Source organism: Thamnophis elegans, chromosome 1, assembly GCF_009769535.1.
Source record: "Thamnophis elegans isolate rThaEle1 chromosome 1, rThaEle1.pri, whole genome shotgun sequence".
Taxonomy (NCBI): Eukaryota; Metazoa; Chordata; class Lepidosauria; order Squamata; family Colubridae; genus Thamnophis; species Thamnophis elegans.
The window spans coordinates 70,171,823-70,197,678 of NC_045541.1; the positions used below are offsets into that span (position 1 = coordinate 70,171,823).

General features: G+C 41.7%; 1 protein-coding gene across 1 annotated transcript; it reads left to right on the plus strand.

The window, feature by feature from the left end:
* The first annotated feature begins 574 nt into the window (after positions 1-574).
* On the plus strand, positions 575-24,057 carry TMEM132A (transmembrane protein 132A). The gene is made up of 11 exons (XM_032232519.1): positions 575-890; positions 12,035-12,249; positions 13,091-13,309; positions 15,025-15,425; positions 15,895-16,044; positions 18,827-19,019; positions 19,102-19,245; positions 20,195-20,400; positions 20,634-20,907; positions 21,481-21,672; positions 22,126-24,057. Exons 1-11 carry the CDS (start codon positions 821-823, stop codon positions 23,311-23,313), a joined length of 3,252 nt encoding a protein of 1,083 aa, XP_032088410.1. The 5' UTR covers positions 575-820; the 3' UTR covers positions 23,314-24,057.
* The last annotated feature ends 1,799 nt before the right edge of the window (positions 24,058-25,856 follow it).

Here is a 25,856-nt window from a genome sequence, read left to right on the forward strand (position 1 = left end):
GAACGGCAGTCTCAACACATCTAAAGGACATCACTTTGAGAAAGACTGGAGGAATTTCCAGATTTCACCGCAAAGGGAACATCCCAGTTGCTGGCTGATTTTTCTCCATTTGGGAACACAGCGGGTTTTGCAAAGGAGAGCTTGAGGTCCATTGTTGTTCTTGTCGTTCAGCTATTCAGTCACTTCTGATTCTTTGTGACAGACGGGCATCATCACTTCGTTAGAACTGTTATGGTCAGTAAAGTATTCTTTCCATTCTTGCAAGCTCCTGCTTAGGACACGAGAGTATCGAGACATCTGTTGGGTCTACCCCCGCCCCCCTTTTTTCACAATTGATTTTCCACAGACGTGGCTCTCCTTTTTACTTTCTCTCTTCTTTTCTGTCGCCGCGGCCCCGCCTGGCTCCGATCGCGATCAATTCCTGCCCAAGTCAATGGCCTCGTCCCGGGGAGGCGCGGCTAGCGGGACGGCTGAGTCGCCTGGGCTGTCGACAGAGGGGCTCTAGGACCCAGCAGGCATGCGGGCAGGAGCGGAGCCCATGTGCTCCTCTCCCCTCCTCCGCTTGCCTATCTCTATTGTCTGAGTAGCCTGGCGGCGGCAGCAACACCTACAGCTTCAGCAACTATCTGTCCGGGCTGCGTTGTGCGACTCGGGCAGCGAGGGGCGGGCGCGCACGGACCACAGCTCCGACGGGCGCTTGCCCGAAGCCGAGCCCTGCAGCCGCGCCGGCCACTCAGGCCCGGCGGGGATGGACCTGCGTCCTGCAGCGGCGCGAGTGGGCATCTGAGCGGAGGAAGAGAGGCGGGTCGGGTCCGGCAGAATGGGCTCTAGCCGCGCCGCCCCCGGGCTCTGGCTGGTCTTCGCGGTTCTTTCCCTGAGCGCTCCCAGAGGTGAGTCCTGATTGTTCGCTTGGTTGCCGGCGGTAGAAAACTTCCCTAGCTCGGTCCTTACCTTAAGGGAGCCGATCCTTCCCCGGGAGGGTCTCTGAGTTCGGGTCCCGGCAGGAGAAGTGTGTCTGTGTGTGTTGGTGTGCATGTGGGCGGGGGAGATCTGTTGTTCCGACGGGAATCGGCCAATTCGGGTCTTCGGAGCTCGGTCACCTCTGAGACTTGTTGGGTAAGGGAATCCTTTGGTTTCGGCTTCCGAAAACTATCCCGCGTTCTCGGGTGATCACCATGGAAACACTGAACCCGTCTACCCGGCGGCTGTGTGTGTGGGTGGGTGTGTGGGTGTGTGTGTGTACACCGAGCAGCTGGGGCTCGCCGCTGTGGGCTCCCCCTCTCGGACTCCTAGGTAGGGATCGTAAAGAAGGTGCCCTCCGGCTGTTTGCCAAAGCCCAGAGGTTTCCCCCGCGGCGTTTTTTTCCCCTCCCTCCAGGTTGGACCTCCCCCTCTCGCAACCTGTATATCCCCAGGTGCTGCGGGATTATTTAATTCTTTCCCCACACAAGTTCCCGCCACCTTCTTTACCTGCAGTGGCGGGTTTTCCCGAGAGTGCTGTTGAGATCTTGGAGATGCAACTCCCCCTCCTGCAGGACAGGGTTAAATTTACCTTGAAAGGCAAAGGAGCCGTTTGGGATCTCTGTGATTCAATTAGCTTCCCTAGTCCACGCCTTCCCCCTCTTCCAGCAGGGCAGGGTCAATCCCCGAGGAGAGATCCCTCCTCCCAGTCTCGAAGAAGGGAAACAGACGCTGCTTCCCTAGGGAAATAAAATTCCCTAGAAAAGCAAATACAGCTGTGCTTTACTGCTCCCCGAAAATACTCTGTCCTACTCTCCAACTGGCTGAAAAGCTCTTCAAATATGATTATCATTGACCTACTTGCTCGTCTCTGACTTCACTCCTTGCATTTTTCTCTTTCAAAGCAATCCAGAAAAAAACCCAGATCCTCCTTATTTATATTTACAGCTCTTCTAGTGAGAATAAGTAGTTACCAATGTTTATGTTTTAAGAATTAAGACCCTCGGTTTGGGCAAAGCATCCTTCCTTCCCTGCCAGATACCCTCCAGAGGTACTGGACTGCAATATTAATCTTCCCTGGCTAACATGACCATTCAGCATTGAAGTTCACACATGGGGGAGATACAGAGACTACTTGCTACCCTTTATTTATTTCTTTTGTGGTATAAATTGTCATAAGAGCCTAAAGACAACAAGCCGCATTCCTCGCTTCTCTCTACAGTCTTAATTGATTTCTGAGCCCTCTCTGAAGTCATATAAACAAAAGATATATAGCCAGGCTGGATCCCTTAATACCAATGATCAGGATTACATCAGAATATGGTTGCCTCAATAATATTGAAGAATTAAATATATGGAAATGTTTCCCAGTAATAATCTCAGCATCATTTTGCACATGTGAGATCGTTGTTCCAAACCATAAATTATACCCTATGTTGTTTTGAATGAAAACATTTTGGGGCTAAGAGCTATTGGGTCCATTTTATAATACTGAATCAATTCTCCTGGTTCTCTTCTTAAAAGCAAGCTTATAAGGTAAGCAGGAAAGTTTTATTATTGCCTGAAACCTTGAAGAGGGTATATTCTATTGTGGGGAGAAGGATATATTTGCCAGTAATACCTGATTTTGCTGTGACTGTGAAATGGAGAGCTATTTCGCCAAAGGAAATTGTGTTGTGCAAGGTGACATTTGAAAGGTTTTTCTTATGGCCAACAGAGGAGGAGAGAAAACAGACATGTTGTGAGAGATGGACCCAAAATATATTGGAAGATATAAGCCTGTGGCTGGATCACCATGTCAAGTTGATGAGGGGAAAATAGATGAAGAAACATCTATTAGCATAGAAGGGAGGTGAGGTGTCAGAGGTCACAGCCCAGGGGAGGAAGAAACCAGATTGGTAAGGAGTCCCTTGCTCCTTCCCTGTCATCCCCCTTTCTGGAACCTAACAGGGCAGGGAGTGATGTCATGGTATCTCTCAACCATCTGCTGCTTCTTCAGAAGGAAATCCTGTAAAGCAGAATCTGAGGGAGCTTTGATAAAGGGTGCCCATGGGTTCACTGTCTTTTAATGGACTGATTGTTCTCTAGATGGGGGCGGGGGTATTTGTTTGCTGCTCTGGCCTCATATCAGACAGAGGAGCAGGTGGAGATAGCAAAAGATGTTGTTTTATGGAGGTTGCATTATAACCATTGATACAGATTTATGTGTGTGCATGTGTGTGAGAGAAATTCATTGTTGGACTGAGCACTTTCCCATTGTGCCTCTAGCCACTAACCTCAATATAATACTATATAGTGAAATCTGGATTCTTTCTTATCCTTGCTCATCTGGCATAAATTGATGAGCGGATCATATAGACAGCCAGTTTAACTCATGGTTTCTTATGGTCAGAAATGTAGTGATGTAATTTTTATTAATAGCCACACAATTTTAGGAAATATGTTTGCTGCAACAGTTTAGAAAGCTGAAATGCTGTTTAGGAATTGGTCTGTTTCTAGTTTGCAGAAAATAAAAGCATAAAAATATTTGGATATATCTCATCTTTCAAAATGGGAGACGGGACTCCTAATTTTTTTGAGCCAAGATGTCACATCCATAGCAGTGCTGGATGCTAGAAGAGAGGGCTTTTCAGCTTTCATTCAGGAATACAAAACCCTCAGATGAGCTATAATTTGCTAATCTGGCACTTTGTCTCTAACATAGATTAACCAAATGTTTTGAGATTCCCACAAGCATCACCAATGCCCAGGCTCTAGTATTAAGACATTCACCATATCTGATTCCAAGATAATGCATAGATATCAAGACTATAGTAGTCACCAATGATAATCTCAGCCTTAATGACTTTTTAATCAGGCTAATACTTAGTTCCTTGAAAGAAGCCTTTTATTCTCAGGTTGGCTTTTCAACTGATTTTTAACACTGGTGTCCAGCTGAGGCGATGCTAACCCATGCCTGCTTTACCTGAGTTTCTGAATATGTCAATGACTATCATGCAGACATTCTTATTTCTCTTCAGAGCATGAGGGAACCTAATATTTGGAAATTGCAGGGAGGTAGTCTTTGACTAACTGTCAGGAAAACCTTTCTGAAAATATAGAATCTTCAACAATGGAACAAACTGCTTGAGGAGATAGCAAGATCACTTCAGTGGAAGGCACTTTAAAAAGACTAAATGACCAATTATCATGGATGGTGTAGCTATATCTTCCATTATACGTCTTGTGTCAAGCAATGGGTAGGAATAAAGAAATCCCAATTTTCATTCCCTCAATGGTGCAGTGGTTGGAGTGCAGTACTGCAGGCTACTTCTGCTGATTACCAGCTGCCTACAATTTGGCAGTTAAAATCCCACCAAGCTCAAGGTTGACTCAGCCTTCCATCCTTCGGAGGTGGGTAAAATGAGGACCCAAATTGTTGGGGGCAATATGCTGACTCTGTAAAATTGCTTAGAGAGGGCTGTAAAGCGCTGTAAAGTGGTATATAAGTCTAAGCGCTATTGCTATTGCTATTCCAGCAGTATGATTCTATTATTCTACTCCTAAACTGGGCAAACATAGAAAAGCATCAATTTAGTGGTTTGGAAGGTGTTCTAAAAAAAATGTAAGTCTACTTTGCATTGGTCTGTACCTTTCTCTTTCAAGGGATGGTAGCTGTAATGGATCAATAGGCATAAAGTATTTGAGCATGGAGGTGATTTGGTGTAAAGGGCATGAGAATAACCCATTTATGGACTACATACAACTTTGCACTTGGACTTGTACCACATCTGAAGTTTAGCATAAATTTTTCACATATTATAACTTGCCTGATCCTTAATAATAAGAATAGATTTTTCCTGGTTAGATAGACACTCTTTTTGATTGTTCATCTCCATGGACACAACTGTAATGGTTATGCATTGTTTGGTGCTTTAATCCAAGAAGTGGCATTGGAAAAGGCAGTAGATTTTATATGATGGACTATGTAATAATACCAAATTTATTTTGTATGCCATTTAGTTTTTTATTTATTTTTATTAACACACATAGAATAACAGAGTTGGAAGGGACATTTGAAGTCTTCTAGTCCAACACCCTGCTCAAGCAGGAGAACCTATACCATTTCAAAGAAACGGTTGTCCAATCTCTTCTTTAAAATCTTCAGTGGGGGAGCACCCACAATTTCTGAAGGCAACCAGTTCTACTGATTAATTGTTGAATTCGCAAGAGGATGTTGTTCAGTGAAGCAGTACATCCTTATTTGTTTTGCCCACTTCAATTCCCAGGTCCTGGATTTTACTAATACATTGTTCATGCCTGCAGTTAGTGTTGCAATATGACCTTTGAAGGATGTTGTATTTTCGTTCTTACAGTGGAGGACCAAGTGGGATGCTGGATTTGAATCAGGCAAGGTCAGGTGTACATCTCCACCCAACCTTGGAGCTCAGTATTCTTTTAGGCAGAGAATTATCTTTCGGATGACCCCACTTTACAGCTGTATTTTGGGAATGAATTAGAAAAATCTTGTGTATTTTTGGAAAAGGAAAGAAGTGTCAGTTATAAAGAAGTACAATTTTGGCAGAGCAATTTGACTTCCTAGAATGCAACATTTGGGCTAGAATTGAATACCAATTGCCTTTCAAAATTCTCTGATGAATTTGTGGACAGGGAATTGGGCTAAAAGATTATCTCCAGAGGAAGAAGAATATTTCTAACATTGTTTTCAAGAGAGTGGTGATAGCTGCAACACTCCACAAAAGCTCCGTTTTAGGAATTTCTTCCTACTATCTTCTTGTTGTATGTAATGGAAGCATTGGAAGACCAGCAAGCTGCAGATTGCTGAAGAGAAGGTAGTGCAGGGAAGGTAGTTATTCTCATACAATTTATGGCCAAATTGTAATTGTAATTGTAAATATATCAAGCACACCATACGCCACCCATTAGAATTTATCCAAAGTCTTTCCCAGCTTAATGCTTTATAGAAGCATTAGGTTCAACTCCCCGAATTACCAGCATCCTTTGGGACTTCGGAGTGGGGATGATCATGCTGTTCTGCAAATATTAATCACTTTGTAACTATCTCCTGCCTAGGCAGCAGCCCAGGAGAACTTGAACTAGAGAGAAGTGACCATAACATATATTTTAGATCCAGAAGGTTTTATTTGACTTATGATATCTGAGCTTCAAAATTCCAGAGACCACTAGATATGTGATTCCTAAACTTTTTGCCTCACTTAAAAATCCAGACCCCCAAATAAAATGGACAATGAAGACAATATTTTTCCGTAGGCCATCTACAGTATCTCATATATACATATTCTCCACAAGTGGCTGTTTAGGAAATGCTAGGAAAATGCTACCTTTTGCCAGACACGTAATTCACAGAGCACTTCATTCGATTTCAGTTAATTAAAACAACGTCCTTATCAGTATCAACATTGTTGGAAGCTGGAAACATGCCAAAACTCAAAACTCAAGTCTAGTTGAATATTACTGTTCCAAATGATTGAGGGGAGGGAGTAGAAACCATCCAAGAAACTCTTATTAGTCCTTTGCGCATCCAGAAGAAATAAAATGGCTGCTTTGTACAGAAAAGCCAAATGAAACTGAAGTGTTGATCAGCAAATGAGGAAAACGGGGTAAAGTACATTATGAAGCAGAAGACAGGAAAGCCAGGGCTAGCAGCTTTGAACTGCAAACATTTGGAAGATCATTTGGTAAACTCATTGTTATCAAGTGTCAAACTATGGTTTGACTGCTCAGATCTGGGAGTTTTAAGTAGAGACAGCTAGTGATTGTTGATAAAACAAAATTTACTCTGGCAGAGTCACCTGCAGAATGTCCTTAACCTGAGCAACAATTGTATTTTGACTGGCACTTAATTCCCCTTCCCCCCAATTCATTTGATTTTGATTATGCAACCTACAAAGTAAAACATAGTTCAAGATGACACAAATGGAGCGCTACAGTGGTTTTCTTTTATTTTTGTCTTTACCATAAATTATTTAGTGATGAGTCGGGGTCAATTTTCTATTTGTATAAAATATTTTAACTCATCTTGTCTTCTCAAAGCAATTTAGATGATTACAAAGCATCCAACAAAGGCAAAGAATTTGAATGACAAATTAATTGTTAAGAGTTCCAATTAAAAAGCAGAATAAAAACCTATCAATATTGAAAGAACTAAACAGGATCAACTGTGTCTTCAGAATTTTGCTTTGTTTTGTTTTTAAAGAGGACATTTAGGAGACCTTTCCCTATATCCATTAGTGTAACAGCACTTATTGATGAGCCAAAGATAATCTTGATAGGTAGTCTTTTGTGGTGGCCAGAATAGTGGCCACCATCGAAGTGGGCACAACAACATTTCTTATGGTAATGCCTTTTTTCCAGGAATTAAGTTTTGTATGTAAGCTATTCTTGCTGCATTAAACCTAAACTTAAGCTTAAAACTTAATTGATAGTAATTTTGTTTGGAACAACGTGAGAGACCATTCAACATGACAATTTGGAGGAATTCTGTGGGTTACAAAAAAGGGGGTGGGAGGGAAATGCTAATCATTTCCATGGAAAACTATCTCAAGACATCAGGAAATTACTAGAGAAGGATATGGAGGTATGAAGGTGTGAAGGGCACCGTTGAAATTGGTCTTTCACCTTTGTAAACCAGCTGTTAAGCCATAGTGCTCTGTTTCGGGGAGAGGGATCTAGGAGTCCTAGTGGACAACTACTTAAATATGAGCCAGCAATGTACCACATATAAAGCCAATATAGTCTTAGATTGCATTAACAAAGGGATAGAACCTAGGTCCTGTGAAGTACTGCTTTAGTATTAGTACTGCTTTATAATGTCTTGGTAAAACCACACTTGGAATACTGCAACCAGTTTTGGTCGCCACAATATATAAAAGAAGTTTAGACTCTAGAAAGAGTGCAGAGGAGAGCAACAGAGATGTTTAGGGAACTGGACACAATCCCCCCCCCCCCCTGCTGTACCATATTCTGGAGGAGCCATGTGAGGTGTTTATATCCCTAGCTTCCCTAATTAGATCTCTGTTTATAAGCACTCTCAACAACACATTAGGACTTGAGAAGACCTATTCAGTTTTCCTGAATGAGGGATGGACTAAAAGATAAAACAAATTATGGTGCTCAAGATCACCTGCCCTTTTGAAATCTAAATTGCCAAAATAGTTTCTATTATTTAAGTAATAAAATCAAATTTCTGTAATAGAGCCTCTCTCCTTACTATACTTTTCAGACATTCCCACTTCCCCTCAAAAGTATATACTGGGTTCCATAATTACCAAAAATAATTTAAAAATGCAGTTCTTCATTATGATTTCCCAGCCTCCTTGTACTACTGCTTTAGTTGGCTGTAGTCCAGGCTCTGGGTTACTGGGCATGTTTGGATCCTGGCTGTTTCAAATATTTCATTCTCCCCTCCCAACAGGCTCATACATCTGTCTCTTACAGAACAGCTTCTAAAATCAGGGAACTGGAAAGGATAGTTTAGAAATACACAGCCTTAATGTTCCTCATCTATTTGGTTTTCATCCCTTTCCCTCATCAGATGTTGCCTGCATTTACTTTTTATCAAGCTGTGGGTGTCCAGAGAATTCTGAGAAGGATGAGAATTGAATTTATAATAGGAAGTGGGAAAAGCAAAATGCAAACACCTGAAATAAGAGACAGGATGTTTGTACTGTGCCTTTCTGTGTATCATAAAAGGCAGATTTGTTGGCCCTGGGTAGTGCAAATAACTGTATCTTATAGCAGGATTTGATTTTTCTTGTACTATTGGGTTGCTTAATCTTTTAAAACCCTTCATTCTGAAAACATTTTGACTTCCCCATAGGCAACTTTTGACAAAATAGCACACCATTATAAAAGAACCAAGGATTTAAAATAACTAGTAGCACAATTCAGGGGCAGTTCCCTTGATGGATTCAGACTTGGCCATGCTTAGATGATACTCATTGAAATCATTGGACTTAAATTTGCCCATTGACCTAAATTGTATTTAGTTCAGTAGGCCTTATCTAAGTGGGACTTAATCTGGCCTCAGTTCAATCAGAATGTCACAAAAGCAGAGGAAGCATGTTTCATTTTATAGCCTACTTTCACTTATAAGTGGAATATGTACAAGACATCTGACAGCTAGTGTGATCGAAGGGCTAGTATTGGGCAAGGATTGGTAAAACCCAGGTTGCATCCTAATCTTAGCCATGTAAATTTACTGAGTGACTTTGAGCCAGTCATTCTCTCCCCACGCAGCATAGCTTGCAGGATTGTTGTTTTTGAAATAAAATGAAAGGAAATCTCCATGTCAATTATCTTGAATTCCTGATTGTTGACATCTGAGTAATTTTTGTTTTAAAAAACCTGCATGTGTACTGCTATCATTTTGTACATTCAAGGTGCTTCCAGTAAACTGGTCAAAGTAATCTTCAAGCCGTTTCTCCAAAAAGGTCCATAGTAAAATTGTGCTACAGATTCTTGTTCTAGTGCAATTCCAATTAGCTGCACTGTAGAATACAACAGTCGTTCACTTCATAATACAATCCTGAGGATACTTTCTGTGAAGTAGGTTAAACTGAATTTATTAGGATTTACTCCCTGAATAATGTGCACTTAATTGAGAAATGTCCAATTGAACTCAAGACACATGTTTATATAAAATTTTAATATTTATAGTTTACCAATTTCAATATTCAGAAGGAAAGTCTTTTTATTTAGTTAGTCAAAATAATTTCTAAGAGTTAGTGAAAAATTTGAGGGAACTTCAAGATACAGACCTATGTAAAAAGGACAGGAAAAGCTCACTAAAAAGTAAACATCAGACTGCTCTCAATAAACTGTGCTTTTGTGAAAGTTTGAGATAATATATAGGCAATAAATGGAATAAATTTATGAGCGTCTTAAAATATTATATTAAATCTCAATAGTAACAATAATTTTATTCATTTTTATTTTTCCTATTAATTTAAGTACATGTTTATTCATAAAATATATAACCTATTTTTCATTGATAGCAGAATCCAAAGCATGGATAAACCATTTTTAAATATAACAAAATATTATCTAGTTTTTTAAAATCATAAAGCAATTAAAACCCCGTAACATAGGATAGAAATTCTAATACAAAGATCATCAAAACATGATGATGATTGTTGTGGCCCAGCAGGAGCTGTTGGAGCTGCCACCAGACTCCGACAGCGAGGGGCCCTATGAGTCGGCTCTGGAGGATGTGGAGGACCCTGGACAGGGTTCCGACTCCGAGCAGGGTGCAGAGAGGCCGGTTGGCCACCAGGAGGCGCCTGAGCCTTGGACCAGTGGGGAGGAGACAAGGGAGAGTGAGCCTGAGTCCAGCAGTGAGTTGTTCCTGGATGCCCGGCATCGAAGAGCTAATAGGCGTAAGGAACAGTTGTGCAGTTACAGGAGGTAATTACACTCAGCTGGTGGTCATTAGGCTCCTTTCCAGACTATAAAAAGACTACTTGTGCACACACCCCTCTTTGCAGAAGTCAATGCATTGACTAAAAGTTGGATAACTTTTGTAACTACCTTGGCAGGCTGGATTGCTGCCAAGGTTTGTCTGAGTTGCTGCCAAGGTCCTTATCTGTTTGTTATGCTTGGCTTTCAGCCACCAAGGTTTTGGTTTCTTGCTATTAAAGTACATTCCAGTTAAGCTTGTCTCGGCATTCGTTACTGGACGGAGGAGGGGGTCAGAACAGATGATGATGATGATGATGATGATGACGACGACTACACAGTACAGTTACAACATTGTACTGAATTAGATCAATAGGAGAAGTCATCAGTCATTTGTCAGATTCACCAACTGAATTAAAAGTACTCAATGGTTCAGAGTATTTCCGTCTTCAGTGTATTGAGTGTTATATACAAGGAAATGTTTCTTTCTATATATGTATATCAGAATAAGGTATATAAGCACACATATATACAGTACCTACACACACACACACACACACACACACACACACACCAATTTGGTATATACCAGAATCAATCTGGTATATCAATCTGATCAGAACGCCTATTAAATATAAGTCCAGATTTTTGCCTATGTCTGTCTGTCTATCAATATCTATCTATCTATCTATCTATCTATCTATCTATCTATCTATCTATCTATCTATCTATCTATCCATCCATCCATCCATCCATCCATCCATCCATCCATCCATCCATCCATCCATCCATCCATCTATCTATCTAATCTATCATTCTGGATATATAAGTACAGAGTAATGGATGCAACCATTTATTTATAATAAGCAATCACTAGGCAGAAAATCTGGACATATTTAATAGACATTCTACTCAGATTGATTGTGAAGTAGAAGAAGCTGCCCATTAAAAATGTAACTCTCATCTCCAAAATTGAGATCAGGCTGAGGTTCACACGCTACATCAACAGTTGAATGTCCATGATTGTAGAGGTTACATGTAAAACACTTGTTGGTCACAATCATGATTTATTTTGATAAGGTCACCAGTTATATGGGTTTAATTTCATTGGCTTATTATCTGTCACTGACTCAATGTTGACTCAACCATATAATATATCAACCATATAATAGATTTTCATGATGAGGTCTCAATCTACACCTTTAGATGTTGTTTGTTTGCAGAAGAGTATAGTATTTGGACTGCAAAAATCTAGCTGTATTAAATTGCAGAAAGCAGAGTGGTCCATATTTTTTGTTAGATTACTGCAGCAAGATAGGGTAGTCCTATTCTTGAAGCCCTACTTTGTTGTTTGAAAGTGCTCTGCAAAACACCGATAAAAACTATCATACAGATGAATTATTATTTTTTAGCACAATTTTAGAGTAATTGGAGCCAGAGATGGTTTCTTTGGGGACCTACTGATTATCTCTGATCCAAGTCTGAGTTCCTAGTTTTGCCAAAATGACCTTGGACACAATACATTCCATTCTTTTACTTAGGGTTTCCCTCCATCTCATAGAAGGATTGGGAGTGGGAATGGGGTCACAAATGTAAGTGTCTATGGAGTGAGGAAGTTGCATGTCTGATGTTGATGGACATAGTTCTCCTGTTTGCAGCTGATTGTGAATCTGATCCTCCTGACACGGTGTATTTGCCAGCTGAATTAAAAGTACTCAACGGCTCAGAGTATTTTCGTCTTCAGCGTACTGACCGTTATTCACCAGGAAATGCTTCCTTCAGCTCTCGCTCAGAGACATTCCTCTTCCTTCATCGTCGACTTGCAGGAAAGCCCAGTATCCAAGCTACATATCTTCCTTTCACTGTCCAGCAGGTAAATTTGCCTTAAAATCGTTTAGAAAGATGCCTTGATACAAAATGGAAACCACAACACTTAAGCCATATTTGGAACTTTAAGAATGTATCCTGGGGGGGGGGGGGGAGAGAGGCAAGGTGGAAAAATGTCAAAACGTGATTTACAACAAAAGTATACATTTGGTGGGGCTTATGTGATGTCACAATGTAATATTTTGACATTTTGATGTCCCCCTGGTTAGTAATGGGTATCTACAGTATGTTCCTAATGGTGGCGTAGTGGTTAGAATGCAGTATTGCAGGCTAACTCTGCCCACAGTCTGGAATTCAATCCAGACAGGGCTCAAGGTGAACGCAGCCTTCCATCCTTCCAAAGTCAGTAAAATGAGGACCCAGATTGTTGGGGATCAATATGCTGATATATTGCTCGGGGAGCACTGTAAAGCACTATGGAGTGGCATATAGATCTCTAGTGCTATTGCTAATTACGTCTGTTTAGTTTTATCTTTTTTTTTAAAAGAAACTTTGCTTTTAACAACACAAAAATTTGCAGCCACCTATTGTATTTCTTTTCTAAAAATGCTTATAGTATCCACGTGGGATCCAGAATCATGCTTGTAAAGTAGAATGATGCTAGAGGTTGCCACTTTGCTCTGTAACTAGATTACTGGTACTATTTACATGTTTGTTTGTTTGTTTTTTAAATTGGAGCAGGAAACATGATAGGTACCAAGTGAGCTACCTATGGATACCACACTGAGGATTCCCAGTGCAAGAACTGGAACAGTGCCAAGTTCGATTCTTCCCTGGATTTGTTTAATAAGATTCTATCCTGAATTCAGATTCTTTTTTCTTTCCAGGAAATTCCAGCAGGTAATTCCCAGTTCACAGATGTCTCTACTACTTGGGACATCCGTGCCGTATCCATTGAAGGCACAGTATCTCCTTATGAGCCCTATGCTCGTGTTCTTTTCCACCTCCAAGGGCAGGATTGGATGTCAAAACGACAACCCCTGCCTTGTGTCAGCCTGCATGTCTTTCATCAGGCCCAGGTTGTGCATCGGGCCTGCCACCTTCAGGTAGGCACAAGTATGTATGTTTACACTCTCACAAATTGTGGAGAAATTAAGTATATGATTCTCAGATGGCTTGGAAAGTAAAGTTCTGCTGTGGCTATTTGACTGCATTCTGTTGAAGACAGTGGAAGTGAATTTGTGGAAGTGAGCTAAAGTTATGTGGTGCAAGTTGCTTGGAGGTTCTAAGAGATCATGGACAATATATGATGATATATGGATTCTCATGGATCATCTATATGATGATTTAATTCCACAAGCCTCTGGTATGATCTGCGTGTTAAAGAGCCATGCAATTAATCCCAGGAATCCATGATTCTAGAACAGAAAAGGTTGATATTTAAATATTAAATATTAAAAAATAGTTAAATATTAAATAATAGCATTCTTCTTGTAAACACTGCTTAAAGCAGACGTAGGATGCAAAACATCTGATTGGTCTGAAGTTTGGTTTTCTTCTCAAATATATTTGTCCTTCTCAACGCTCCCACCCCCCACCCACAAATGCCATGCCATGTATAAGGCATGGAATAAATTGCTCCTTTCTTCATCTTTCATAAAATGCCTTTATTCCTACAAGAAAATGATTCCAAGCTTAGTGCAAAGACATTTGTGGTAGGTGTATGTAATAACAGCTCCCAACTTTTGAAAGGGAATCTTTGCTGTTTGTTATGTGCTGATGCCATTGTCCTGACTATGGCTAGTCCTTGATTTATGACCATTCATTTAGCGACCATTCAAAGTGACAACATTGAAAAAAGTGACATTGATCAGTCTTCGTACTTGAAACTGTTGCAGCATCCCTGAAGGTCATGTAATCAAAACTTGGGCTCTTGGCAACTGGCATGTATTTATGACTGTTGCAGCATCCTGAGGTCATGTGGTCACCATTTGCAACTTTCCTAGGGAGTCTCCAACAAACAAAGTCATTGGGAGATGCTGACATCATTAACAGCAGCAAAGAAAGATAATATAATCAGGCACAAATTACTTAACAACTGTATTGCTTAATGATAGAAGTTCTGGACTGAATTGTGGTTGTAGGTTGAGGATTAATTGTACTCCAAAATGTGGAATTGATTCCTCTCAGAAGGAATCACTTGATTCCTAAAAAGATAGGAGAGAAGAGTGAGAGAATTGTCACTAAAGTGATTAAGACAAGTGCTTTCAGAAGAATATCTAAAAGTAGCAAGTAATTGGGGCAGGGACCATAACTGAGCAGTAGAGCACATATATCATGTATTTGCAATGGTACATCAGTACTCATTGTTAATTGGTTCTGGGAGGCATGCTGAGTACCAAACAAAGTTTTCCAGTAAGAAATAATGTAGTGAGTCACAAGGCAGCCAACACCGACAAGTTCTATCTTGTGTGCTGAGTACTGAACAAACAATAAGTACTGGGATAAAATTTCCGCATTAAAATGCCTTCAGTACCAAATTCAATGAGTTTCAAAGCATTTGCGTACCAAGGTACCAACTGTATAAGGTTTCACATTTGATCCAGCTATTGCACTCATTAGTGTAAATGTGAGAAAGGTGTGTGTGGGGGGGAGAGAGAAAGAGACATTGGCATCAGTTTCTCAGGGACCTGTTGCCTATTAGAATAGGTGGAATTGGGCAACATAGACCAGGCCTTTACTCAGTATAAGCTTTGCATAGCTTGAGGGTGGGCTTTACAATGAGTCAATAGCATGTGAGTTTCTCTCTTTTCCTATCTAGGCTCCCCTGGGCATGTGTGTGGTGGAACTAGAACTTCCCCCTCGCTGGTTTTCTCCTCCACTTGGTACTCTTCATCGCAGATCTGAGGATTCAGTCACCCCAACTCTAAGGGCGGAGTTGTACTATAGGCTGGAGGCCACTCTACCTGGGAAAATACACAGAGATTGTCCCCATGTGCGAACCCAGCAGAGGCCGCATCCGGGTACAGGAAGCTCCAAGGAGCAGCTGCACTATGTTGGTCCTGTGGACATCAGAGTGATGAGCCCTCCACGGCGGCAGGAAGTGCGGCTGGATGACAATGTGATGGTCCGAGTTCCTGACACAGCCCTGCGCCCAGGACAGCTTTTCACTGCCACTCTCATTCTGCAACAGAACTTCACAGCTGATCTGCTCACCCTCCGGTGAGTGACAGTTGCCATGCACTGACCTGAACGAGAAACCAAGAATTTCGAATTCAAAAGTCTTTTCAGTCACAGTGAACACAATCTTGATAAGTAATCATAATTGTGAACAATTGCGTATCATATTGTTTTCAACTGTTTCAAGTTCATTGCACCCATTTCTTAGTTGTGGAATATGCAATCACTCTGGACTTCTATATTATTCAGGAAACTCCTGTAGATGAGATTGAAGATGTGAGAGAGTGGATTGCCTAATTAGTTGATGGCAGAGCTGAGATTTACAGCAAACCTATGAATTTACTGATGCCCATTTACTCTCTGGGTTCTCTGATACAGGTTTTCATCTCTTCCGAAGGTCCTCATCCTTCAAAGACTTCTCTTTGCTCCTTCCAACCTTACCACTGAGGCTGTCTAGATGGTCTTTGCTTTGCTGTACATCTTATTTTTTTTTCCTTGTGCTTCCTTTCAGAATCAAGGCAAAGAAAGGATTACAGGTTCTGGCTGTTCGCCCCACCAGACCAGAGGCTTGGACGGCAAAGCTGGACAAGTTCAAGAGTGCCAAACACCACACTGCTTTGATCACTTGTCGTCGTTCTTCTGGCAGTTGGTTAGACTGGAAGTAGGTAGCCTTTGAGGCTCATAATTGTTTCTACAGAACTGCTTGGCTCATCTTGGGATGAGGCATCAGGCAGCATCTCTGAACAGTTTGTACTATAATGCATTGGGTGTTTTCCTTTTGAAAGGAAAACGTTGCCCTTATCTACATATACTGGACCTATGAAGAAAGTACTGAACTAGGACTCCACCCACTCTGTCTCTCCCCATTCCTTGTAAAAGGAAGTTCATTTTTTTGCTTGAAGGGAAGTTGAATACCACATCATTTATCAACTATATAGTCTAGGCAAAGTTCATTGTTCCTTAATTTACATAACAGTACAACTGTTCTAGTTTGCATAATTCTATGTTAGTGATAGAAGGGACAAGTTCTCCTTCCAATAAATGCGTGTCTGCTGTTTCCTTCTTCACTGTCACTAGGACTAAAATCTTGTTGAGCAGAAGTTGTTAACAGAAACTGAGATGCCCTAGGTCTACACCCAGTACTTCATTCTACGTCTTTAAGAGCTATTCAAATTGTTTGCATAGTTCTGTAACTGCCTCAGCATATTAATTTTCTCCACTAAATTAGACTTACCTTACTCCTTGTATTATTCAGGCAAGTCTGATTTTTTTAGATACTGAATACTCTGGTTGGCCATGAATCTAAAAAGAGCTAAGGAAGTTTAGACAGAAATCCAGGGAGTGCATATACTTGGAGTTTTTCATTCCTTGGACCCCAACAAAAGAACTCTCATCTGTTGTTCCCCCTACAATATTGATTCCAGTTCGACAGCCACAAAGTTCTTCCCTTCTTTTTTTCCCCTGTGTAGGCACAAGCATGGGGGGAGGGGGAATGAGGATATAGTTCTTCCCAGAAAGCCAGCCAATTATATTGTATAGCGTATCCTGCCTCTTCCCTCCCCTCCCCAAAGTGACATTCTGCATTTGTTAATATCAGTTGTCAATTCAATTTTAATGTAAGAGAATTAGCTTGAAAAATTCTTCTCAAGGAGTTGAGCATTTGAGAGAAATACGCAGGCCTAGCATTTCATGTTCTTGATAGCAATAAAGAGGTACAGACTGTCCCCTCTTTCATTGCACACTTGCCTCTCCAGAAGTGTATAACCTCCCTGGCTTCCCATACTTCCACCAAATTTCAGGAAAAGAGATTCTGGAGGATCTTCCCTCATTAGGCTTTTTCCAGCTGGGAAGTGAAGACAACCTGGGAGGCTTCAGAGTGAGGGGAGATTCAACCCAGGGGCCAGTGGTAGCACTGGCACCCTGTACCACTTCCCAAAAAGAATGAGCTCAAAAACAGTATCTCCCAGTAAGGTTCAAAACAAAGCAAAACCAGAGATCTACTGTATTTTACAAGGAGCTTACATTTGCGATAAAAAGTGCAACCTCAGTTATGAAAATCATCATTATTATTATTATCATCTCCAATTAGTACTAAAACCTATGGCCAAATATCTGCCTTATACTATCTCAACATTTATTTATTGATGAACAAAGAAGAGTAGGCCCAGGTATGCAACTGAAATATTTCATCCCTTAAGTTTTTTGTAGGAAGTGGGAAGGTGGAATTTTTTTAAGAAAGGAGATGTTCTGGTGAAAATTGTGGCTTCTCAGAGTCATGAAATAGAGAGAGGCTCACGCAATCCATAGGTCACAGCTTGCTCATCCCTGAGACAGGAAATAGGAAAACTTGAAAAAGAATATCCATTTCTCCAATGCTTGTTAGAGGCATTTGTGTGGTTTTGGCACCATCCTTGACTCCTATTATTGAAAAGTAGGACAAGAATGGTTGGTTGGGTATACATCTTGGAGGCATTTCAAGCAGCATCTATTGTGTATTTCTTTGCATCAATCATGCTCCAGAGCAGGAAAAGTATCAAAGAGATTTAGTAGTGCTACGTTTCTGGGTTAATAGACCAGGGACTAATTATTTGGTATCCTGATTTTTCACCAGCAGCTATGGCTGGCATCAGTGGTGGGTTTCCAAATTATATACAATCATTTTGCTTGTGCGCAATGCCTACCATCCGAGCCACTGCTACTACCAGTTCACCCTAACCGGAAGCAACCCATCTCTGGCTGGCATCTTCAGAGGTGAAAGTGATCTTTTATATCACTACACTTTTTGGCAGCTCAAACTGAAGACTGAACTCTTGCACTAGAACTAATTTCTAAGTGGACTATGGCATTGGTATTCTGAAAAGCCAGTTACCAATTAGATTTTGGATTGGATTTTTATCCAGATAAATTTGTCTGATTTGAGGAATTTTTAGAGCAACTCATTTTTTCATTGGCCTTTGAAACATGCTGCTGTTTATTATATTTCAAATGAGACTGCTGTAAAGTTTATCTGGTGTCAGTTAATTAAAGGTTGTCTTATTTTGGTATGATGTAAAGCTGGAAATCAGGCTTGGTTAACCTTCTTGTTCAAGTTATTGGGAAGTTTACGCATTTCAATATCTTTTCTAAGTAGTCATGCTTGATGATTTGACAAGATTGCTAGTATTTTTGTGTCTTTAAACTGAATATTGTGCCCATTAGGCAGTAGCAGGTGTTCAGCTGCCACAAATTTTTCAATTTTTATCTAGCAGCAATATGAGAAATACATTTTGAAAGTCTGAATGGGTTAGTTTTTTGAACCAGAGAATGCTGTTCAGCTCTTTCAGCTCCATGCTGATCAAGATAAGTGAGGTCGACATATTATTATTCCAGGTGTTCTATCATCTCCTCAGTTTTCCCTGGGTTCTCTGATCTCTTGAGTGTTAATTTCTAACCTTTCCATTTAGGGCAGCAGATTCTCCAGAGTTTCTATATTTGGATTTTCTTGTGGAGAATAGTACAGGTGCTCTGGCCGCTACACGCCCTGTTACCTGGCAAGTGGAGTACCCTGGCCAGGATCCTGAGGCTGAGAAGGACAAGATGGTGTGGGAGATCCAAGTATCAGAGAGAGATGTGCGGGCTTTGGTTCCATTAGTAAAGGTAAGGCCTGAAACTTGGTGTTTTTCTTCTCATGGATAACTTGTAGCATGGATTCTTACACAATTCCTTTGACTCTCTCCAGGAACAGGAAATTGTGAACACTGCACTTCTCACAGGAATCCCCCAGTCTGTGCCTGTGAGGCTGGTTGTGGTTGAAACAGGAGGTGCTGTGTCCGAAGTAACTCAGCAGATGGGATGTGAATCCTCTAATAAGCAGGTCCTACAGGTGAGAAACAAGCACCGCCATAAAAGCTTTTGGATCAAAATCAGCAACATTTTTAAAGACTGCAGCATTCTTCTCTAATTGTCAAATTATTTCTCAAATGAGAGTCAGACACAGTTACAAAACATGCTTAATCATGTCAGTTAAAAGTTTTAGGGGTTGCCTTCTCACAACAATGTAGTGTTAGTTTTAACTTTAGTTAATATGTATAGTTTAGGATGTTGGCAAATTCAGCCAATTCAGTTAGTTTATGACTCAGTATATTGTGCAAATAGAGAGAAGAGATTAGTAACTTAGCCAGAGTTCTCATTCCAAATCAAATAGCCTGTTTGTGTTACTTTATATTTCTACTGTATTTGTGGAAAAAATAGACCCTGCATTACTACCTGGAATGTTTTGAAATCTTGGTTCCTCATCCATGTAGCTTCCTCTTGATAACACCTCATCTTAATTTTATCCTTTCTCCTTGTACATTTTAAGACCTTGCATTCCACTGATCTAGCAAGCTCGTGCTGTATTTTTTGGGATGCTCCCTTCTAGTGGTCTCCATCAGTGGCCACAGCATTGTCTTTGTCCAATGTTCTTCCTCCATGTTTTCATGCACGTGCAATTCCTATGGGAAACATAGAATGAAGCCGAGCAACGTTGAAACTCAAGAAACATAATTATACCAGTATATCCAATAATAGTGTGTGACTTCCGTCATTTCCTTTGACATTCGCAACCCATTTCTCTATAGCACCCAGAAGGATCCAGTCTCACACTGATAGATTGTAAGAACTCACAACAATTTCCAGCTATGGTTCCATCTTGAATTGTTCTAGAGGAAAACAAAAGAAAGAAATCCCATACTGAGTTAAGGAATCAGTATGGACATTCTTGCTTTCTTCTGACCCTTGGGCCTTTGGATGTACATCTATGGACCTGAATGTGTTTTCTAATTTACCTCTAGGTATCAGATGTATGTGATGCTGTCTATGTAGGAGGAAAAGAGAGCCGAGGGGCACGGGGTGTAAGGGTGGATTTCTGGCACCGTCGTCTGCATGCATCATTACTCTTTACTGTCTGGGCTCCACTTCTGCCTTTGCGTATTGAGCTGACTGATACCTCTTTGGAGCAAATACGAGGCTGGAGGGTACCTGGCCCAGCATCCGAAAGGTAAGTGTCATGATTCCAAGAGAGTCGCTAACAATGGGTTAAAGATGTGGCATCCTTCCTCAACTTAGCTCCCTGTAGATGTTTTGTGAGTATGTTTTCTAGATTCCCTATCACCAGGACTAATGCTGATACAGAATAATGGGAGTTGTGACCCCGAATCATCTAGAGAATATTAAATTAACTGCCTTGCGCTTTGTAAATGTGCTAGGTTCTTGCATTTCTTCTCTGAACAGTCCAGCAGAACCAGAAGAGGGTGGAGAAGAAGCTGAGAGGAGAGCACGTGGCTGTCGGTTGCAATACCAGCGTGCTGGGGTCCGTTTCCTCACCCATTTTGTAGCTCACCCTCTAGACGGTGGACGTCACCTGACCTATATGCCAAGCTCTGATTGGCTACTAGATGTTTCCCATCTGGTGCAGAAGCATGCTAGAATCCAAGACCCTAGAATAGCAACACTGGAAGGTGGAAAGGTGGTAGTTGGCCGTGAAGTAGGAATGACCTCCGTGGAGGTAAGGAGCATGTGAGGAAAAAATGAGGGCTGAGTGATTCCTTGCTGAGATGGGATGGAATGAGATGAGAAGTTTGCTTGGAGTATGATGATAGTTGTTCAAAGAGATGAACTGTGCACATGCTATGGATGTTACTTTTGTCTCCAGTTTGGGGAAATGGTGGGATAATATGGTGAATGTGGATATGAAGAAAGAAACTATAAAGAGGGATGTGACAGCTTTACAAGCAATCTATGAAACACTGTACATTGCAAGCATTTCTATTTTCCCTCCTTCTCTCTCTCTCTCCCTCCCTCCCTCTCTCTCAACCCATCCATTTATCATCTCTCTCTGTCTCTGTCTCTCTCTCTCTCATATCCATCCATCCGTCCATCTAGCATCTATCTATCATTTATAACTATCTGTCAGCCATTGAGGGGAACTTACTCTCCCTATTTGGTCACTTGGCTGGCAAATTAATCATTCTGTTAATCATGACTTGATGTTGCAATGGATGAGAAAAAGCATCAAAATGGATACAGTTTTTGCGCAAAGTCTCCTTATGAAATAACAATATATTCTCGATTTTTTCAGGTGCGTTCTCCTGTTTCTGATTCTATCCTGGGGGAACAGACTTTGGTGGTGTCAGAAGAGAAGGTCTCAGTTACAGAGTTGCAAGCCCAGCTGGTATCAGATCTATCACTCACACTGTTTGCAGAACCAGGACATCTGAATGTTTTCACTGCGATGTGCCAAGGATTTTCTGCTCTGCATTCCCCGAAACAGGTGAGGAGTTTTCTAGACATTCATGGCATTATGAATTTAATTTTCCATCCTTCTGTGTTACAGAAGCACTAAACTGCATTTTGAGGGTGCATACGTGTCCTTCCATGGCTCACTTAAGATCAAGTTAGACTTGATAGAAATGTCATGTTGTAATTTTCTTCAAATATGGAATGTGTCTTCAAATATGGAATGTATCATGTGTCTTGTTCTTGCCAAGATTTGCAAAATCTTTTATTTGGGTGTCATGACAGAGGATCAATGTATGGTGAGTTTTCTTGCCATGATGTGTAGTAGTCAAATCTTAGAAATTTGGTAAAGGGGAAGCTGCTTCATCGAGTTGGGTAGCATGATTTATATCTGCTACCAATGTGGATAATGATGCCTTTGTTTGCCCAACGCACCATTACCATTTTAAGGCAACTTGAGATCCCAGTTTTCTTTCTTTTTCTGCAGGAAGCAGTTCTGAGCATTTGGTTGGTATTCAGTGATCACACCTTGGCTCCAGTAGAGCTTTATGGCTGGCGGGATGCATCTCTCTTGCTTTCTTCTTTGAATCCTGAAGTAATATCTGTGCGGCTGGAAGAGGAACATGCTTACCCAATGATTGTTGCAGAAGGGCCAGGCCAGGGGTCCCTCCTGCAGCTCAGCCTACATTCCCCAGACTCTTGCCGCAAGGGGAAACATAAGGCTCCCCTTTCCCAGGGGACAGCGTGGCTGGAAGTGAACTTTGGCTGGCACCTCTTGACCACTAAGAGCCCACAGCAAGAAGATCTCCATCGACATGGTAAGGCTCCCTTTCAGCGAGCAGAAGGTGCCATGTCAGGTGAAGCAGTGACTGTTGCGGCTATCACAGAGAATGGCAGAGGTTCAAGGAGGCGTGGCCCAGTAGCACGAGGGCCACCGATGAGCAAATTTGAGGGAGCTGGAATTAGCTCCTATGAGGATATTGAACAAGTGGAAGAAGTGGAGGAAGATGAGATGGTGAAAGCACCTGCAAGGGTGACAGATCTAGAGATTGGAATGTATGTCCTCCTGGGAGTGTTCTGTCTTGCCATCTTTATCTTCCTCGTCAACTGTGTGGTCTTTGTCCTTCGTTATCAGCGCAAGGAGCCTCCTGATGCTGGATCAGGTCCAGCTTCTTCTGCCCAGCAGCCTCACAATTGGGTCTGGCTAGGCACAGATCAGGAGGATCTTAGTCGGCAGCTGGATCTGTGCAAGCAACACTGCAAAGACCAGCCTCGGGGCCCATCTAGCACCACCAATGATGGGTACTCTTGCTGTGCAGGGCCAGATGGAACTTTGGAAGCTTTGGCTCCAGAGGCCCCAGCTCCATTACCAGAGCCAGAAACCGGGGTCTCTGTTAGTAATTTGGGCCTGACTGCACCAGGGAACCCAGCGCTTACCAGCACCTTGTCCAGGAAGAAAGAGGGCAGGGATGTAGGGGGTCGGCGGAAGCGTGTAGAATTTGTGACCTTTGCTTCCCCGTCCAACTCCGCACCCAGCCCCCCTGCTTCTGGACCAGTAGTTCAATCCATTCTGGTAGCCAGCGAAGATGACATTCGTTGGGTGTGTGAGGACATGGGGCTGCGTGACCCAGATGAGCTACGCAGCTACATGGAAAGGATTCGAGGTAGCTCCTGATCTGCCCTAGCCCATTCCGGTGGGCAAACCAATGGTCACCCCCTTAGGTGCTCTCCTAGGATCAGTCAGCTGAACTCTCTACCTGCTTCTTTTTAAATAAGGGCTCTCCACAACAGGACACCAGCCTTGTGTTTGTGAGGAGAAAAAGAGCCAGAGATATTTCTGCTGCTCTTTGTGTTACAGACACAGTTCCTTAGCTGCGCTATCCTTTTCATTCTGGTTAGAGGCATTCTCTCCACCTATTCTTCTCTCAGCAGAACTAGCCCATTCCTCCTGGGAAGAGAGCCCACGTATGCTCATTGCTTCTCCCCCTACCCCCTTAGGAGGTGTGGAAGTGGAGTTTGGAGACTGGAATGTAGCTGCAGGTGAGAGATAGGCTGGCTGTGATGTACTGTGAAGGTGACCTAGGGGGCTGATCCAAGACCTCACATATTACGTTGACCCTCATTGCCAGTGTGTGTCCATTGTGATGGTATGAACAACGAGTGTCTTTCCGTCCTTCCTGTGGTCTGAGCCTGGGGCTCTGCCCCTATCTCCCCCCCTCCCAGTTCACTGATCCCTCCCCTAAAGGCGGGCAAGGACAGAGCTCCAGGGAGCACTGGCTGGGCCTTTTACACCCTGGTTGTGTGCCTGATGTCCTTAAGAGTTTTGTACAGTCGCTCATATTTTATACCGTACTATTGGGAGGCTGCCAGGCAAGTCCTTTATTTATGGAAGATTTTTAATTCTTACATTGTTAAAAAAAAAAGTAAAATAAATAATAACTAAAAATGAAAGGTGTGTCATTTTTTGTGCAGTCTGGTTTATTTGTGTTTCCTTGGTAATAGAGAAGTAGTCATCTATGCAAGTCCAGACACCTGACAGTTCCTTTCATTCCGAATATTTGTTGCCTTGATCCTAGCCTGAGGCCAGTGTATCATCACTGTTGCGATGCAGGAGATCCTCTGAATAGCTTTCGGCATGATTTTAGTTAAACTTTCTTTATGAGAAGGTAGTTTAAACTACAAATATGGGTAATTCTGGACTCAGAACCATTCATTTAGCTACCCTTCAATGTACAGGTAGTCCTCAATTTACAACAGTTCACTTAATGACCATTTGAAATTACAATGGCACTGAAAAAAGTGACAGGATTGTTTTTCACACTTGTGACTATTGCAGCATCCCCAAAGTCATGTTCGGATGCTTGACAACTGACTCGCATTTATGACGGTTGCAATGTCCTGGGGTCATGTGGATCCCCTTTTGTAACCTTCGGACAAGCAAAGTCAATGGGGAAACTAGATTCACTTAATAACTGTATTACTAATAACTGCAGTGATTCCATTAACGAATGTGGCAAGGAAAGTCATAAAATGGGGGAGACTCACTTAACAAATTTTTCACTTAGCAACATAAATTTTGGGCTCAATTGTGGTCATAAGTTGAGGACTACTTGAGCATTGAAACAAGTGATTTATGACGGGTTCTCACACTCACGACACTTGTACCCAGGCTCACTCGATCAAAATTTGAGTACTTGGCAACCAGCATGTATTGATGATGGTTGTACTTTCCCGAGGTCATGTGATCACTTGCGAACTTCCCAGCCAGCTTCTGACAAGCCAAAGCCAATGGAGAAAGCCAGATTTGCTAATTGGGTGTGACTCATTTAACGACCACCTTGCTTAGCAATAGAAATTCTGGTACTGATTCCGACTGTAAATCGAGGACTACCTATAGTATAAAATCAGTTCCTAACAAAGAACTCTCTGGATCAGTGTTTCTCAATCTTAGCTACTTTTAAGATGTATCCCAAGGTGGGGATTGCCAGGGAATTCTGGAAATTGAAGTCCATGCATCTTAAAATGGTCAAGGTTGAGAAACACTGCTCTATCTAGTTATTTACTAATCTTAGCAACTAGGAGGCAGCTTATAGAAAAGGAAAACACAGGAATGGATTTATGACACATACTAACAGGCACTGCTAGGCGGTGGGGAATGAGAATTGCTAAACCAACATCATTCAGGGTGTAGCATCTAATGAAACAATAGTGCTCAATAAAATTGAGGGCAATAACATATTGGATGATACAGATGGAGTATAAATCACACAACTGATGTATGTTTGGTTGCTGCTTCCCTAGGCTTACTAGCAGCTACACCGGTTCCACTTCTCCAAGTGCAATGGGGACTTCCAGGTTCACTATTCGGTCCTTGTACTTTTCTAATGTGTATAGGCAAGAAAGCTTTTGGAGATGTTGATTTTTATATCCTGCCATGTTGCATCTGCTAAAATGTTTCTCTTCTATATAACAGTTTCTAGACTTCTTACATTCTAAAAATGGTCAGCTCTGAGCAAATCTTCCACAGCTGCCTTAACCAACTTTCTCCTTCCTAGGATCTCCTCAAATAAAGTAGTAAACTAAAGATCATTAATTCCTTTTTTTTTCAGATTAAACTTCATGTTTCTGCTAAAATAGCTTTACTTCTCATCAGTGCTATACGCCTGGTTATGTCTAGGATTATACAAGTGTGGAGAGTACACAGGATGGTCTTGAAAG

Excerpts from the sequence above, each read along its gene's own strand:
- TMEM132A (XM_032232519.1), top strand. The coding sequence starts at position 821 with ATGGGCTCTAGCCGCGCCGCCCCCGGGCTCTGGCTGGTCTTCGCGGTT. Across the intron at positions 12,250-13,090 it reads TTCCTTTCACTGTCCAGCAG|GAAATTCCAGCAGGTAATTC; the intron begins GTAAATTTGCCT and ends TTTTCTTTCCAG. Across the intron at positions 20,401-20,633 it reads CCTGGCCCAGCATCCGAAAG|TCCAGCAGAACCAGAAGAGG; the intron begins GTAAGTGTCATG and ends TTCTCTGAACAG.